General features: G+C 37.4%; 2 protein-coding genes across 3 annotated transcripts in view; both read left to right on the top strand.

The window, feature by feature from the left end:
* The window catches only part of LOC128700017 (protein amalgam), a 43,361-nt gene extending 39,932 nt beyond the window's left edge, over positions 1-3,429 (top strand). The window contains exons 7-8 of the mRNA XM_070098758.1: positions 575-791; positions 1,161-3,429. Coding sequence (XP_069954859.1) covers positions 575-791; positions 1,161-1,264 — 321 coding nt within the window. The 3' untranslated portion in view covers positions 1,265-3,429. The remainder of the gene's footprint in view (positions 1-574; positions 792-1,160) is intronic.
* Positions 3,430-10,430: 7,001 nt separating this feature from the next.
* On the top strand, positions 10,431-18,040 carry LOC128700016 (uncharacterized). Of its 2 annotated transcripts, XM_053792933.2 has the most exons (5): positions 10,431-10,701; positions 12,449-12,591; positions 14,146-14,277; positions 15,208-16,086; positions 16,556-18,040. In XM_053792933.2, exons 1-4 carry the CDS (start codon positions 10,527-10,529, stop codon positions 16,051-16,053), a joined length of 1,296 nt encoding a protein of 431 aa, XP_053648908.1. In that variant the 5' UTR covers positions 10,431-10,526; the 3' UTR covers positions 16,054-16,086; positions 16,556-18,040. The 2 variants fall into 2 exon arrangements, with proteins under 2 accessions (XP_053648908.1, XP_053648906.1); XM_053792931.2 differs by having other exon boundaries at positions 15,208-18,040.
* Positions 18,041-18,562: the final 522 nt, after the last annotated feature.

Below are 18,562 nucleotides of genomic sequence, written 5' to 3'. Positions count from 1 at the left end.
GATCTCAGTGTGTGAGCTGAGTGCGCTACCAGCCAAGCTACGTATAAACACTAGGTAATTTTGTCTCCATTCTGAGATACTGAGCATAATTTTGATCCACATACGTTCTGAGTGTACCCGCACAACAGTCTTATTACTAATAACTCATTTTGTCTGACTTTTCTTGGTTATCCTAGGCAATTTACACATATATTACTAGGTATGATAGTTGTACTTATGTGTACTTCTACCTTAAATAAACTTACTGTAGTTGGTCCAACAACAATAAACAGTAAACATTGTTGATCCTACACAACGATCACAAAAATCATGACCGGTCCCATATTCACACGCTGCTCATCACTGGTTCCACAGAACAGCCACACTAATCATGGCTGATCCCATAGAACAGCCATAGTAATCATGGTTAGCAACACCCAACAATCACACTAATTATGGCTGGTAACAACAGCCGCAGTAATAATGGTTGATCCCACAGAACAGCCAGTGATCATAGTTGATCCCTCAGAATAGCCATAATAATCATGGCTGATCCCACAGAACAGCCATACAGTAATCATGTTTTTCCCTGCAGAACAACCACAGCGTGGTGATGGCAGGCTCCTGGGAGACTGTCTCGAGGAAGGTAGAGCTTGAGAGAGTGAGAGAGGTGAAGGAAGCCAGGAGACACCACCTGGCCCTCACCCTGACGGGGCTGCAGGTGGCCACGGACTACGTGGCCGTCGTCAGAGTGAGGAACAAGTATGGTTGGTCAGCCCAGTCGCCCCACTTCACCTTCTCCACCAAGAAAGGCGAGTGTTGAAACACACACATACGTTATCATGCATACTGCAAACATAATATGTTTATAGTATTATGCAATAATCGGTAACAAGCGATACAAAATGTACTGCAGGGGAAGTTGAATGATAGCTCTAGGCTTTTCGTGTTGCAAACACTACATCCTCAAGAGCCTGCAATGTTGCAGAAATGAGCAGGAGGTCTAGGTAGATTCGTTCAGGGGAATCTACATGGACTTCCTACTCATTACACAACTTTGCAAGCTCCTGAAGATGTGTAGATTGCAAAATGAAAGGCCTAGAGCTATCATTCATACTCTCCCTGTGGTTATACTACGTATATTGGTTGCTACTCCCTAATATTGAACACTGTTGTTTCAGCCATGGCGGTGATGCAGACTAGCAGTGGTGGATCATGGTGCTCCATACCATCCTCCTCCACCACACTTGTTCTCCTTACACTCATCATTCAAGCTCTTCCATGAATAATTCACATCTCTCTTATCCGTGTTTTATATTGCTGTCTGGAGTAGTTCTCACTTTAAGGGAACGTTCAAAAATATTCACGCCATATAAAAAGAGGAAATCAATTTCGCATTTTGTTGCAAGTAACAAGTAGAAAGTAGCAAAAAATGTAATGGACTTGCAAATTAAATTAAATTAATAAGAGTAGGCTGCAAAAATTATTATGAGTGTTTATGGCTAGGTGCCATTAATTCCTGAAGCTCCTACAAGCCACCATGAAACCATAATTTTTAATGGAGTGGAGGGGTAAGCCAGTGGAAGGCCTCGATCAGATGACCAAAAGCTCTAGCTGTGGGTCATATGACCCACCCGCCTCAGGAAACACTTGTCCTGTTTCCTGACAAACATTATACCTACCTAGCCACTACCAGTTAAAAAATATTATGTAATCATTGTATTATTTCTCTTACGAAAATGTAACAGGATGTCGAGACTAACATTTTTTATCATAAGGGAAATTGCAGCAATAAAATAATGCTGACCTAAAAATTTATTTTTGTATACTAGACTTTTTTAGGTTTCATTTGGAAATTCCACTTTCATGTGTCAAGGAAAACTTTGCTAACTTAGATAAATATTTCTAAAACAAGTGTACTAAATAAATATTTGTGAGTTATGTAAATGCTATATTCCACCATTAAGATAATGTCACTAAAAAATTGCTGAAATATATTGAATCGTTCAATTTTTTCCAATTTTCCTCTAGGAATATATAGCAGTTGTAGATGGTTTTTTGACGATACTGTTTTGTCCACAATTAACGCAGATGTTTATGTTTGTATAATACACCAAAGAATAAGTGTAAAATAACTTAAAGTTTTTAAAAATGGTATAAAAAATCCACACATTATAAAAATACCCGTTATTATTGTCGTAAGAACATTGTTTACATCTACCGCCATTTATATTCATAATGAAGTTGTGAGTATTCAGATCTTTCACTCTATAACATCACTGTTTTATATATTTTTCAATTCACACCTTTTTCATAAATAATGTCACTATGAGAGAACTTGCTTCATGTCACATGTTACAGACTGCTACACAGGTAGGCTTTCATTCCCTAATATTACCATAATTTTTAAAGGGGTGGAAGGGTAAGCCAGCGGAAGGCCTCGGTCAGATGACCAAAAGCTCCAACGGCGGGTCATCATCTAAGACCCGCGTCAGGAAACACTTGTCCTGTTCCTGACGAACCTTACCTAACCTAACCTTTCAAACCCTGACCTGTCTTGTGTTCTTCCCAGTAAGATTTAATCTCTTACAAGTAAATAGTTACGTGTACATAAGTCCAGAGAGTGGACCTAATAGCGATCATCGAAGAGGCTGGGGCCAGGAGCTGTGAATCGACCCCTGCAAGCACATATAGGCGAGTACAGTACTATATACGACTGCATATAGTCAGGGTGTTAATCTCTGAACTTAAAAAAAAAAAACTGCGATATCAGCATACTTATAGATGGGTCACCATCACTGCTGACCTGTATAATATTATCTTCTCTCATTATTGTTATTATAAAGCTAACTCCTGAGAGAAGCGTAGTGTGATATAAAACTATTCAATACGTGTCTTTATACCCGATCAAAAAAAAACGAGGAAGGATAACTCCAATTCCTGGGATAAAGAGTCCTTAGCCGGGAATGAAGGTCCCCTACACACCCACCCTTTGATGGCGAGGGTACACACCAAATATTATTGTCCATCTCACTGGTAAACAACACAACCGGAATGTTTGTGTGAAAACCTATATATATATATATCGTGCCGAATAGGCAGAACTTGCGATCTTGGCTTAAATAGCAACGCTCATCTTGCCATATAGGACAAGTGAAAATTTGTGTATGCAATAATTTCGCCAAAATCATTCTGAACCTAACGAAAAAAATATATTTCACTGTATTTATTTAGTATTAAATTATTGTAAACAAATCTAAAATGTATTTAGTTGGGTTAGGCTAAAATAAATTGTTCTTCTTATAATAAAGTTAGGTAAGTTTTCTAAGATTCTTTTGGTACAAAATTAAAAATTTTTACATTATCATTAATGAAAAAAATATATCTTTAAACGTATAAGAGAAAATTTTAGAAAGGACTTAATTTTAAATAAGTTCTTGCTAATTGACCAGTTTTACATATTCGGCACGACATATATATATATATATATATATATATATATATATATATATATATATATATATATATATATATATATATATATAATATATATATATATATATATATATATATATATGTAAATGGTGACTCTGATCTTTGACACGTCTCGAAGTATACTTAATGGGTCAGCCTGAAAACTGTCTTGAAACTAACAATTACAATCAATGTTAATTATTCTGCCTTGCAAAAAGCAGGAACTTTGCATCGTTACAATAATTGTGTTTAATTCTTCATTGAAGGACTTTGCAGAGTAAACAGTCGTAGTCTTTAATTTCAAGAAGGAATATTATGTCTTAAAACTGAATTTTATGTCTCGAGACTGGATATTATAATTCAAGAGAGAATGTCATATTTCAACACGGAATATTGGTTGAAGCTGCATTTATATGTTCTTTATATGATGGGTCATGGAACTTCCGCAGCAAATATTGTTGTCTCATAATATATTTCATTAGACTACTTACAATTCAAGGAATGAGCAGGACTCTAACTATGGCAAGCCCGTCCTGAAACTAGCAGGTCAGTGCTCCAGCCACAATACCTCGCAGGTCTGATAGCTACAGCACTGACCTGCTAGTTTTTGATCTCATTGTATAGGTTCGAGTCGGTATACAATACCGATAAGTTGATGAGTAAGACATGTGCAACACTTACTCTAAGTATCTTTACTGACGAGTCAGACGACACAATAAAGATATATCTAAATGTTGCACATATATCGTTCTCAGACTTAATTTCGTCTGAGAATTTGATCATAAGTAGCTTAGTTTTGGTTCAGGCGGTCCATGAAACGTGATACACACGCTCCTCTCTTAATGGTGACTGTTTTTGTGTTCATAGAAATATTACGTTACATGATTAGTGATATCCGTTGTATGTACAACGAAAGTGAAAATAAAAATGTTAATCTTTACTTTTAATCTCATGTTCTCACATCAGTGTTTCGATATCTTTGCACCTCCATTGCTCCATATGATGTCAAGTGTTAACTCAGTTTAGAAAATATATCTGAGGCTTCTATGTGTCTTTATGTGTAGTGTGAGGAGGTGTGGGAGGGTGTGAACAAGGAACGAAGTGGAGATAAATGGTATAAAATACCGTCACAGTGGAAAAATAGCCACAAATGTAATGAAGTCCTTTATTGGCTATGTTTCGCCCACACAGTGGGCGTTATCCAGTCACAAACAGAGCTGTTTGTGACTTGATTAAGCCCACTGTGTGGGCGAAAAGTAGTCAGTAAATGATCGCATTAGGCTGTATTTGTGTTTGTTTTCCCAAGTAACAAAGTATTGACCACTATGTCTGGAAGATAACTTTTTCTATACACTATGTGTACTGAGTACACATGGCTGTATACTTGGTATGAATGTTTGTATTGTAAATAAACGTTCATTATTAATCGTTTTTTGTGTCATTCACTTGATACTTTTCATCAACGTGTTGAATAAAAGTCTCTCTCGCATCTACAGAATCTCAGACATAAAAATATTTACAAATAAAGTCAACTACACAGATGATGCACAAAACACAGCTATGACGAGCCTACTGAAATAAAAATGGAACTACTATACACATGAGTTAGATAACAGCTTTCTATATTAGGTATATTAATTAAAAGTTTACTGTACTCCCTGTTAAAACATTCTTGACTGTAGTATCATACACATACACATATATACATACACATACACACATTATACGTACAAATACACATATGAACACTTACATATACATTTATACACACACATACATAGACACACACTCACAGATATACAAATGATATACATCCTTCATAACTATGCCGTAGAAGATAGCCTTGGAACAGCAAATCAACAAACCATCACATAATGTGATTATTTCTTGATGTGTTAGAAATACCTTAAATATCACATTATGTTATGTGACGGATGCTTTAAAGGCTTCAAGGAGTGTTCCTCATGGTAGGTTACTTGACTCTTGTGAAAGTCTTCCATGAATTAGACACCACTTTCCCTTCCTTGGATCAAGCTTGTCTGCCTACTATTTCCTTGGGTACTGTGTGATGTCCCTGCGAGTTTAGCGTTCCTCCCCCTCCCTCATGAATTAATTAATGAAGTATATTATATGAAGTCGTGTATATAGTTCTATATTCTTCATATATTGCCCTTGTATTGATAAAGTCACTGGATGGCGAAACGTCTACAAATAAAGATACCCAGATGTTGTACATGTGTCTAATTCTTCATGAAGTCGTGTAACTCGACTGACTCAGCAAGGCTGACTTATATTCCTTAACTGCAATAATAGTATTTCTGCCTGGCACTCAGCAGACGGAGTATCGAGCCTCCACTGCCACTTGAGCTGACTGGCGTACACGGGTTCATAATTTAATATCCCCCACCGCCTCAAACTTTACCTTGTAGAACTCTGCGGAGTTAATACATCGTGGTTCACTATCAGACAAAATAATTTAACACGCCTTAATAATTATCAAAGACGCTGGCCTTTGAAAATGCCTGAGCGGCGCTGGGTTAAATGTCTCTGCCTTTTTAAAATTTAATGGCTTTTAAATTGGCCTTAAATTCTTTTTAAAACCTGTGATTTAAGTTTTCTGATATGCAGGGAATAAATTTTTATATATTTTTCTCAGTTTGATTTAACCATTATTTTCCTCAAAGAGCTCTTGATCCAAGGAACTGGACCCATTTTCCTTTCCCTGAATGGGGCCTAAATGCTCCTCCCTGATTATGAAAATAAACTTTAATACGTATTTTAGGTATTAAAGTATTCTTGACTTGGTGAACAGTCTTCATGTCCCTCGTGTAGTCGATAGTCTTTAAACCCAGTTAACCAACTAATAAAAATATAATAAAATTACTACTAATAATAATTATTATTATAAGGTGCTATAATAATAATAATAATAATTTCAATAAGATCAGTGATAATGAAAGCTTCAGAATGTATAACACAAGCCATGGGGCACAGTTGTTGTAGATGTGGACCCACTGAGTAATGTAGGAGAGGGAGAGATGTCTGGAGTTATAGCGAGATTACCGAGGCAGTTTGTCACAGTGCCAGATCCTCAGGTACGCCTCACCTGGTACCAGTTCACTGCTGTACACGGAGAGGTATACTTTATATTCTCCGTAACCTATTACTCATCCATCTCCCTTTTGCCACCTGATGCCCTCGCTTCCTTCCTGCCCTGCAGCGCTGTATAGCCCTTGTGGTTTAGCGCTTCTTTTTTATTATAATAATAATATACGCTGAATCCCTGGAAAATATGAGAGGTACTTTTATCTGAGCCATAGAAGGGAAGGTTAGCTTAATGGTGTCGCCTGGGCTAGTTTATTGTGCATCCTGTGCTCACCCTGTGAGCAATAGCGCTAAAAACAGGATTACTGACCCCCATTGTGTCTTGTTATATCACTAGAAAGAATTATCAGTCATTTCCTATTTTACAATTACTTCAGATAGTTTATGTAAACAATACAATATGGAATACAACCTCAAAAATATTATATTTTGTTACCACTAAAAAAATATTGGGCATAGCGGGGTTCCAATCTCCTCTATAAAAACACGAGCATCTAGTCGATGGAAAATATGAATACACCCTTAATATTTCAGATATCTTATAATTAACAATGAGGTCTTCTGCCATATAGTGTAAGGTTTATGTGGAGGTGTCCCTTGAAAGGTTGGAGACACCTCCATGTATATAAGGACGAGATGTAATCTCGTCCTTATGTGCCTTTATGTTGATCTTTTATTTTTAAAGTTCCTTGATAATGTGAGAAATCACGAAAGCTTTTGGAAATTCAATATTCTTTTCACAGTGGTTGTTCTGCATATTGTAATATCACTTATTTACTACGATCTTTTTGCATAATGTTCCAGTGTATAACCCTCTCTCTGTCCACACACTGCATTTCATGTCATTTAAAAAAAAAAAAAACAATGGTTATAAATGACCATAATTTTTAAGGGGGTGGACCGGTAAGCCAGCGGAAGGCCTCGGTCAGATGACCAAAAATCTCCAAAGGCGGGTCATCATCTGACTAAGACCCGCGTCAGGAAACATTTGTCCTGTTTCCTGACGAACCTTACCTAACCTAACCTAACCATGTCATTTACATCTTCATCCAAATCATACTGCCTGACATATCTATAGCCCAGCCTTAACCTAGCAGTAACAACACACAAATATGTTTAACTTGACACATTTCATTATGATGGATAATGGATCTGTTATTTCGTATCTACTGTTTTCTCCTCAACCTCATTTGCTTGTTCCTTTCTGACAATTTTTCGAAAACTTAAAAAAAAATTATACTCAACATTCTCTTTATTTAATGCTTGTTAAGCTAATTCATTAACCTTGCCATGCTCCTGGAAGTCAATCTGAGAGAATTCACAAAAACTTGTCATCGGGAAGGGTAGCTTTAATTCCCTTCAGGCGAAGAGAATTTCGCCTAAAGCTACCGTCCTTGAAGGGTGGCACACCTAGAGGTCATCAATGGTAATAACTGTTTCGTCTTTCTCCAGTGGAGGTCCTACTATCACGTCTTATTAAGTGGTGTTGAATTTTTATCGGGAGCAGCGGAAAGCACGAGTGTACGTACACCAAGAGGTGTATGTTTCTTAGGATATATACACCGAAAGGTGCATATCTCTCAGAGTATATACACCGAGAGGTGTATGTCTCTCAGGGTATATACGTTAAGAGGGGTATTCTTTCAGAGCATATACGCTGATAGGTGTATATGTCTCATTGGATATATGCTGAAGCCTGAAAGATATGTATCTTTCAGTGGACACAAACTTAGAGGTGTATATTTCTCAATGTCTATACGCTGAAAGGTGCATATGACTCAGTGGATATACTAGGAGATCTGCATCTCTTTCACTAGGTATAAATACAGAGATGCATATTTCTCAGCAGACATACGTTCCCACTCAACCTTAATCACTATTTAAGGAATTAATATTCACATTTTGAAGCAGAACTTCTGCCAGCACCAGCAACACAACACATCTCATCGAACCACCAACAGCCTGGTCAGCCAGAGACCAGACTCTGACTGGGAGACGGAGAATCGAGCCTCCACCTTAATTACGCTAAATAACTTACACTTTTTAAGAGCTATCATGATTCACGATATCGCAATAACACAACTATAAACAAATCACGGAACGAGGTTGGGGGGGGGGGTATCCATGGCGAGTGAGGCTTAAAACTCAGACCGGTGCGTTTTAAGATTCACTCGCCATGGGTACAAACCCATAGCGAGTGAATCTTATCTTAGCTACTCGACCGAGTAACTAAGATAAGATTTGTTCGGATTATTAACCCGGAGGGTGAAATGTCCGTTTGGCCAAATGTTTGTCGGTGAAATGTCTGTCGGCCAAGTGTCCATCAGTCATCTGTCCGGCCACGTTGTCACCCAAGACGGGGACTGAACCACGGACACTCAGACTGAACCACGGACACTCAGACTGAACCACGGACACTCAGACTGAACCACGGACACTGGCTTATGAGCTTTAGAACATTACAAAAAACGACCATGCAATCTAGCACACAACACACAACCAGCTAGTCCATCTTAACACTCTCTTCACACACTATTTTCATTAGTCGATGGTCCTGATGGCTCATGATTAGAAGGTTCAAGTCTTATCTTCCAAAATATACAAACCTTGAGCTGATCACTGACACTCTAATCCTTTTGCGCATTAGAAACTGCTGGCGTAGTTGCTACTGTAGATTGTTGGCGTGGTTGCTACTATAGCAATGCTGGCGTAGTTGCGACTATACGAGTGATGGCGTGGTTGATACCATTACAATGTTGGCAAGGTTGCTATCATAACAATGATGGCGTGGTTGCTACTATACCAATGCTGGTGTGGTTGCTACCATAGCATTGTAGGTGTGGCTGCGACTATAGCAATGGTAGCATGGTTGATACTATAGCAATGGTGGCGTGGTTGCTGCTATAGCAATTCTGGCGTGGTTGCTACCATTACAAGGCTGACGTTGTTGCTACCATAGTAATGGTGGTGTGGTTGCTACCATACCAATGATGCCTTGGTTTCGGCAAAGAGGCCCACCTGACCAAATTAAGAACGGCATTTGCCACCAGGCCACGGTGCCCCGCGGCCTGGTGGCAAAAGCTCTTGCTTCACACGGTGAGGTCCGGGTTCGATTCCCGCCGAAGGGGTAGATTATTATTATTATAATCAAGGGGGAAGCGCTAAACCCGGAGGATTATACAGCGCCTGGGGGGGGGGATGTGGAAGGCATTCAGGCTTAATTCGGGGAACTGGAGCACAGATCCAATTCCCTAAATCAAGAGCCCCTCACCAACATCAAGGAACCTTCCTTGAGGGGCCGAAGGGGTAGAAACAACGAACGTGTTTCCTTACACCGGTTGTCTATGTTCACCCATCAGTAAAATGGGTACCTGAGTGTTAGTCGACTGGTGTGGGTCGCATCCTGGGACACAACCGACCTAATTTACCCTAAATGCTTTGCATAACAAGGGGCTTCTTATATAGTAGCATTTCATTGATGTCAGCTATGTCTGTATACCTTGTACATGTCGGAATAAATTTTGTAGTTATTCCTAGTAATGACCCTCGTATTGTAGATAGTCTTAATGACCCTCGTGTAGTAGATAGTCTTTTTAGTATGATAATAAGATGTTATCTTCATTGTAGAATAATAAGTAAATATTATAACCTTTATATATTATAATAATAAGGTAAAAGGACCCCAATGGAAATAAGTCACTCTGTCTGACTTTTTTGGGTTATCCTAGGTTCTCTACACATATGCTGCTATGTATGATAATTCTATGTAACTGTATTTGTGTATACCTGAATAAACTTACTTACTTAATAGTTATTTTTCCCGGAGTCGCTGCAGGCAGGGCTCAATAAGACGTAAACCTTGGTGGCCCTTTTTAACACCAACAACAACAACAACAACTTACCCTGAGAATGGCTTAATAATTATCCTGAGAAAATTATATATATGTATACATGTATATGGCACCATCATGGAAGCAAGACTCAGAAGATACGATGAAATTGTTCTTAATAAGCTGCGTGTGATCCATATGGACGAGGAGAAGGTGGTGGGGGAGGTGTACAGTGTGGCAGAACTCAAGGACCTCAGGGACCATCTCTTCCAATATAATTTCTGGTTTTCCACTCGAAATGTTGAAAAACATTGTAATACTCAATGTTTTTTGTAACTTTTTTTTTTTTTAGCTGTTTGCCAAAAAATTAGTTCTCTGTTATGTTAAATATGGGCGGGACGGTACCCATAGGTAACTAAAAAGGACCCTATTGTCGTAGTAATCTATTTAGATCCAGTCTTCTAATTATGTCTAATTTTGGGAACAAAGATATCTATAAGTGAATCTATGAATCTGTCCATGTCGTCTACAGTGGATAAATAAATGCCAAGGAGTTGGTTGCTTCATGGGGGGGGGGGGACCTAGTGAAGGCTTGACAAAGCTCCTGGAGCGAAACGTTATCACGAAAAATGATCATGTTGCATCTGTGTCCTTTTACTTAACAACCCTCCGTTTAGTAGACTAATAAAGAGGAGCAGGTGGCTGGTAATGGTGATTGTGGTGGATGTTGATGAGAGTGCTTTGCTCTGATCATAACACAAAAAAAACAGTTCTGTAGCTATTAAGTAAGTTTATTCAGGTATACACAAATACAGTTACATAGATTATCATACATAGCAGCATATGTGTAGAGAACCTAGGATAACCCAACAAAGTCAGACAGAGTGACTTACTAACAAACCTTTTACTTACATGTTTCTGAATCTGTCGACCCACTGAATTTTCTCCCACATTTCTAAAGTCCATTAAATTGAGGGTTTACTGCTACCTAGGGTTTGAACCTAGGACAACTGTAAACATTGGGCATGTTTAATTGCCCGTATACCCCATGCACACCTAAGAGTATGTACGTACCTGGGTGTTAACCAACTATTGTGGATCATGTCCATGGGAAGAGAATCAAAGGACCCAGTAGACGTGAGCCAAACTGATTAGCTTTTGTGAGTTATTGTAGGCCGCTAACCCTCTGGGTTAGTAATCTAAATAAGATATTCTTCTTTATAAAACAGATCGTGAAATCTGGGAAATTTATATATATATAAAATACGTACAATGTATACTGCTAAGAACTATGGTTCCATTCTAGTACAGGTGCTCCTTGACTTATGATGGAGTTATGTTCCAACAAACCCATCATAAGGCAAAAATATTGTAAGTTGAATGTGAATGTGATACGATAAATAAGTAAATAAATAACTACTGTCATGAATAAGTAAATAAATAATTACTGTAACTAACTAAATACTAGTATTGAAAATTAAATGAATGAATACAAGTTATGGACTTACTGCCTTTACACTGGGTAATTATCTTAAATTTCTTATCCAAAGTAGTTTTTTGCACCATCATAAAGTCAAAATATTGTAAGTTGAACCTTCGTAAGCCGAGGAGCACCTGTATATATAAAGTATGTACAGTGAAAAAACTTCTGTATATTGTTAAGAACTATTGCTCCATTCTAGTATGTCATTTGCATAAGGATATACTATACACTATACTTCTCAATATAGCACACCACAACACCTTACTTTGGTGGTGGGGAAACAAGCTCCTAAAGAAATTTATTTAATTTTAATGCTTCTCTTTGTGTATTTGTTATTTATTATTTAAACTAGAGTGCTGTATGACCTTAGTGGGTATAGCACTTGGTTTTGATTATAATAATAATAATATTATTATTATTTAAACTAAAACAGAATTTTCTATGCAGCTAGGTCCTCCAGAACAAGTTTCTGGAGGATCTGTACTGTACTTTCAGTTCCAGTGACTTGACCTAACACATAAGTCATAAAGTTGTTTTAATATAGACTTATTGATTTCATGTTTTTGTATGTTGGCAGATGACAAGAAGGACAGCATTCACTGGGTTCTTCCCAAGCTTCAGGGTGCACCTCCCTATGGTGTCTGCCTCAATGACTATGCACCCTTTGTTATAAACAAGTTAGTTAATAAGGATTGTCGTCGAGGGAGAGCTTATTGGAAGGTAGGATTTGCATTTTTTTCTTTTTCAACAAACCAGTCATATCCCACCGAGGCAGGGTGACCTAAAAAGAAAAACAAGTGTCTTATTTCAAATTTAGTAACGTATACAGGAGAAGGAGTCACTAGCCCCTTTCTCCCAGCATTTTAGTCGCCTCTTACAACATACATTGCTTACGGAAGAAGAATTCTCTTCCATTTCCCCATGGAGAGGATTTGTACAAATTTTATATTTATTTTCTCAGAAGGTACAGCCTGTGTCATGGAAACAATATAAAATATGATTTTTTTTTTTTTCACATTTCTAAATGGTATATGTATTCTGTGTTCAGATTCCATGAACCACTAGAAGAATCCAACCACCAGTACCCCCAAAAAAATGGAGGAGGCAGCTGACAACCCTAAGAAGAATTTCAGTACACAGCAATGAAACCGTAAAAAACTCACCTATGAGCTAGTTTTTCGTAATCATAAAGGCTCTCTTATTTTGGGCAGAATTCCTGGCATATTTTTATTATTATTATTATATGTACAGAGCAATTTGAGGATTTTCTGACACATTTCCATTGATGTTATTATTGGCTGAGCATTGTAAAGGAAATAGACGACAGTAGCAGAGAATCCTTTTAATGCAAATTTTTGCCCAAGACCCAACTTTGGGCAACATGTTATATTGAGAAGATTCTTTGTTGTCAGTCTATTTCTACCTATTGGCTACTGCCATTGTCTTTCTGGGCATCAGAACATTTTGCACTGATGCTCATGCAATCTAACTCAGCCCAAAGGTCAGAATTAGTAATTAGTAACCATTCTGACATAATGTTTTAGTCATATGTATGTTTTAGCCCATACCAGTATAATTATAGGGAGTAACACACCAAGGTGAATGTTCGGAGAGCCACCAGGTTTAGACCAAATGATGTTGTAAATCCTGACGAACCAACATGAGCATAAATATGGATGCTTCTTTTGTTACACCTGCTCTTTGTGCATTGAATATGCCTGCAGTGATCAGAAGTTTTCTGACTAAATGGAGATGAGCTAAGATAGTCCCTATATCAAGATGCAAAGCTTTGCCATTGCCTATATAAAAGACCCTCTACTGGCATCCACACTAGTGTCCATATGGTATTTTAATTGTATAAATTCCCAGGGTTGTATGTGAGAGTTTCCTGTCTGATTGCATCCTCCTTAAGATCTTCAGTTCTGTCTGCCATGATCTGAGGTATTAGTAGTAGGTTTCCTAATAGTGGTTCATGGAACCTGTAAGGAAATCCACTTTCTGCGAAGGTTTACATAGTATTTGGTGTCAACCACTTTCCCTTATCTGCTGTTTTAAGTAGAGCTTGGGGCTGTTTTGTGAATTTGCAAGCCTTAAGAAGTCATTATCCACTGCCAGGAGCCAGGAGCCCACCTGCCTGGTGCACGAAAATTGAATTTTTCCAAATTTCATCATGCTGAGAATATTTTGGAATTCTGGACGTTTAACAAATCAAGTCTTAAGAAATTTGTGCTAAACGAGTATTTGTCGTCTGAATCTGTAATGTAATATTTTCAGAGAAAGAATGAAAGCATAAAGGAGGATGTAATAGACAGCCAAGAGCCAATGGACCCACCAAAGAAGAAGAGAAAACCATATCGCACTATCAAGAGTGATTGTCCTGCAAAGATGAGCATTAGAACAGTCAAGGTAAGACAGTGAAGAATAAATTGTAATACTGGGACTGGGACAAGGTAGAAAATGCCCATAAAATTGAAATGAAAACTGGACAACATTTAATACATACAACTGCAAATTTTGCCACTACCTAACTAAGATATGTAGGTTAGAAGCCAGCCTACACCTAGTAAACAATTTAACAAGAGAGGGAAAGAGGACAACAAATCTTATTTCCTGATATTTGTTCTACATACAGGCCTGTTCCACCAACATAGTATGACACAAAGAAGGAAACACATTCACCATTAGTCATTCAATGGCTCTTGCCAGAATTCCTCAGGCATTACAGTTCAGTTGACCCTTTGCATTACATTATTTCCATCCATCCTTCAAAGTGTAGGCACTTGTACATTCTCCATTTTTTTTTCTTTTGCTTCCATTGATGAACTTCTTTCCACAAATGTCCCAGCCTACCTTTTTTAACTTGTCTGTTCTGTGATGGACCATATTTTTCATATGCTCATTTAACCTTTGCAAAGAAATAAAATCTTTATCTTAACCCGTAAACAGTCCAAACGTATATATATACTTTTTTTCAACATTTGAAAGTATGTAAAAAAAGTAGATCTTCTTTTTGTTTTTCTACATTTGAAAATGTGTAAAAAACTTTGACCTACTTTTTTTTTTTGTTATATTTGAAAATATGTAAAAAAAACTTAGATCTACTTTTGTAGCACTACACATGTGAACGTAGATCTGCTTGGACTGTTTACAGGTTAAACCACTATTAACAGGTCAAGAAAAATAAAGATGTTTATAGCTTGCCTGAAAGCATTCTCTTAGTATTCTGGGCCCAAAACTTTAATATCTCTGGTGTTAGTAGAATATTCAGTACGTAAAAACAAAACATCTTGAAAAGAGTCATAATCATAAGACTGGTATAAATTTTTTTTTTTTCAGGCATATCCAGACTTTGCTGTTGCAGCAGATACAAGTAAAAAGATAAAAGGGAAGTTTGCTAGAATGTTAAAGCAAGCAATAATGAATGGTGAGGTGGAGGGAGAGGAGCGATATGTGGTTACTATTAGTCGAGGAGGACACCATCAGAATCATCAGAATGAGATGGTTGAGGATAGAGTAAATCAGTTGCATCCTGAAGTAGTGGGATATATTACAAAATTAGTAACCGAAGACAATATTACATCACCTAAGGCGATCAAATCATTAGTGACTTTGTTTTCACGTGAAAATTTCAGGCTTGAGGAAGTATCTAATGGTAATAGGTATTTTTTTCCCATTCTGAAAGATATAAGAACTATTTTGCGACATATTATTTGTAACATGCAAACTAGTAAGTTTTGCCAGGTCAGGCTGGACAAAGATGTTAAAGTACTGGCCCAAGGACATGAGGCTGAACAGAAAATTATTGTTAGAAGTGAACCCACAAGAACTTTGGATGATACTACAGATGATCATTCACATGAAAAGCAAGTCTTTCTTACATCAGACGGTTATCTAACCCTACACTTCATCCAAGATACGTCTGATGATGGCAACATTGCTACTCATGTTATTTCTGCTCAAGATATTAAGTGTGAATTGGGAAACATCACGGAAATTCAGAACGTTCCTGACATGCAGGAAGACATTCACACACTTAGCTCCGACCGCTTTAAGTTATTCAAGGCACTTGAGCAAGCAATGCAACAGGTGACAGAAGTCAACAATCCACAGGCCTTGAAGGAGGCATTGAAATGTGTACAGCAAGCCTCGGTGGTCATGCAGTCATCACTGAACAAGCGATGACTAATCTTTCTTTTATTTTTGTTATGGCTGTTGGTAAATATTTTAAATATTTCTTAATATGAAAACTGCTTTATTTTGAATGTTGCATCTTTAATTTTATTGAAATAATGTTCACTTACTTTTTATATTTTCCAAATGTAGATAATATTTGATAAATGAGATGGGCTAGAGAAGATTATAGTGCCATACATTTTTGATACCTGATATATTATGTATTTCCCATGATGAAATGGGTTTCGACTTTTTTTGCCTTACAATCAGAATCATATCATTTGATGTAATACATAGTTTAAATATGTCATCACACTCAATCATATTTTGCTAGGCCTAAATAGACTATGAGGTACATTTATTTCATAATGAAAGATAAAATATTTTTATTTCTTTACCGTAAAGTATTAACATTTGCAAAGACCGAAAGGGGCTTTGGAATGTAGAAATTTAAGACATGTTTTAATGTCTGAGAGAGTCACTTTTGTTAGGAGTATAGAAGGTGTTGCAGACAGTGGGAGACCAGGCAACAGCAGGAGACCAGGCAGACAGTAGGAGACCAGGCAGACAGCAGAAGACCAGGCAGACAGTAGGAGACCAGGCAGACAGCAGAAGACCAGGCAGACAGCAAGAGACCAGGCAGACAGCAAGAGACCAGGCAGACAGCAGGAGACCATGCAGACAGCAGGAGACCAGACAGACCACACACAAACTGTCAAGTCTTCACCCCTTGATCTTTTGCTGGAAATCTTACTTCTGGCATTTTAAGTTAATATTATAAGTATTTTCTATGACTGTCTCATACAAGGCATTCAGAAATATATTTTTATAGTTTTCTTAATGATGCATTTATAAAATAGGAATGATAATTAAAGACTATAGTAAGAATGTATTTACTGAAAAATTGTAATTATTTCTTCATAAAAATACCAGTTTATGTACGGTATTAAAGTGGCAAAGCTAATTTATATATAAAATTTGTATTTGTCACTTAGTGTAAACATTATTTTTTATATACCCAGTAAATAAATCTTATTTATGATTATAAAGGTGCTCTTGTGAATCTGAAGCCCTAATGGGAGGTGCCTTCATTCCAGTGAAGGATTCTTGTTCCAAACAACTGAACTTCACCTTCCTTACCTTGGGTCAAACTCAAATGTCTCCCACTCCACAGGAGCTATATGACCCTCTATGGGTTTATCGCTTTTCTCTAATTAAAAAAATATTATGAGTGTAAAATAACAATTATCATTTATTGTTTAGCTTAAATTTTATTAAAAAAAAAAAGGTGATAGTAAAGAAATCATTTACATATTGGTATATTGTAATGTCCCTTATTGATTAAAACAAATCCAGTACTGTATTTTAAATTGTACTTATTTTTCATAAGTATTAATTACTCTGTAATCTGAAGGGCAGATACAGTCTTTATTAGTGCCTTAAGCCAGTGACCAGGGTTCTACATGGTAGACACTTCATGGAAAGGGGGTGTTGTCTTGATGCTAGTAAAGGGCTTTTGATCCTAGGAAATAGAACTGCTCTCTCCTTCCTTGGATCAAATCTTCTTCTTCTTATGACCAGAGTCTTTGGTAAGATGGGTAAGAAAGAAGGATGGGTAAGGATAGAAATATTGGAAAACGGTGGGAGGGGGGGAGAGAGGTAGGATATAAAAGGTAAGTGGCCCAACCACTTTGGTGCAATTTAAAAAGTGTATGTGGAATAATAAAATATTCTTGAGGGGTATAATACTAACCCATCAGAGTCACATAGATATAACAGATATATAAGTACATGACTCTGAATTGGTAGTAATTATACAAGTTGCAATTTTTTTTTTTTTCCGATTGCACAACGAATATTTAAACAACAATGAAGGCGATAATTGTCTGGACAATTCGTAAAGAATTACTTGACACGTTAGCTTCTTACAAGGTGGTGTCCCGCCATAGTAAATGTAGCATAATTTTAACAGTAGAATGCTATACAAGATATCTCCCTAATTGGGGGCGATGATTTTCTTGGTATACATAGAAGGGTTCTGGTGTTACCCAATCATCTTCATCTGCAGGGAGGTTGCTCAAGATCATTGGTCGATAGTAATCGTTTTTATGAATGAAGCGACGCACCCTCTTGGATCAAATCTGATCATCTCCTATTCCCCAAATGCTGTATGACACCTAATATTAAAAATGATTCCCATGACATGGTGGCTGTGGCTGCAAAGACTGACCAAGTGCTGCCCCAAGAGTTGTGCATGATGACCCATATGCTTTCACTTGATCCCCTTAAAGCAAGTTCCCTTGATGCTGGCGAGTGGTTTTTGAATCTAAGGAATTGGACTTGTGCTTCACTTTCCTGGATCAAACCTGAATGCCTCCTATTCCTCCAGGCATTTTATGACCCCTAGGACTTGAGCACCTCCCAATGAATATAATAATTCTCCATGGGCCATTGTGTTAAAAAATAAAACAAGTGGAATAAATGTGGAGGAGAGTGGTCTTTGGAATTTTACGCACTG

This window comes from Cherax quadricarinatus, chromosome 64 (genome assembly GCF_038502225.1).
Source record: "Cherax quadricarinatus isolate ZL_2023a chromosome 64, ASM3850222v1, whole genome shotgun sequence".
Lineage (NCBI taxonomy): Eukaryota > Metazoa > Arthropoda > Malacostraca > Decapoda > Parastacidae > Cherax > Cherax quadricarinatus.
This window is presented reverse-complemented; position numbering and strand designations above follow the sequence as displayed.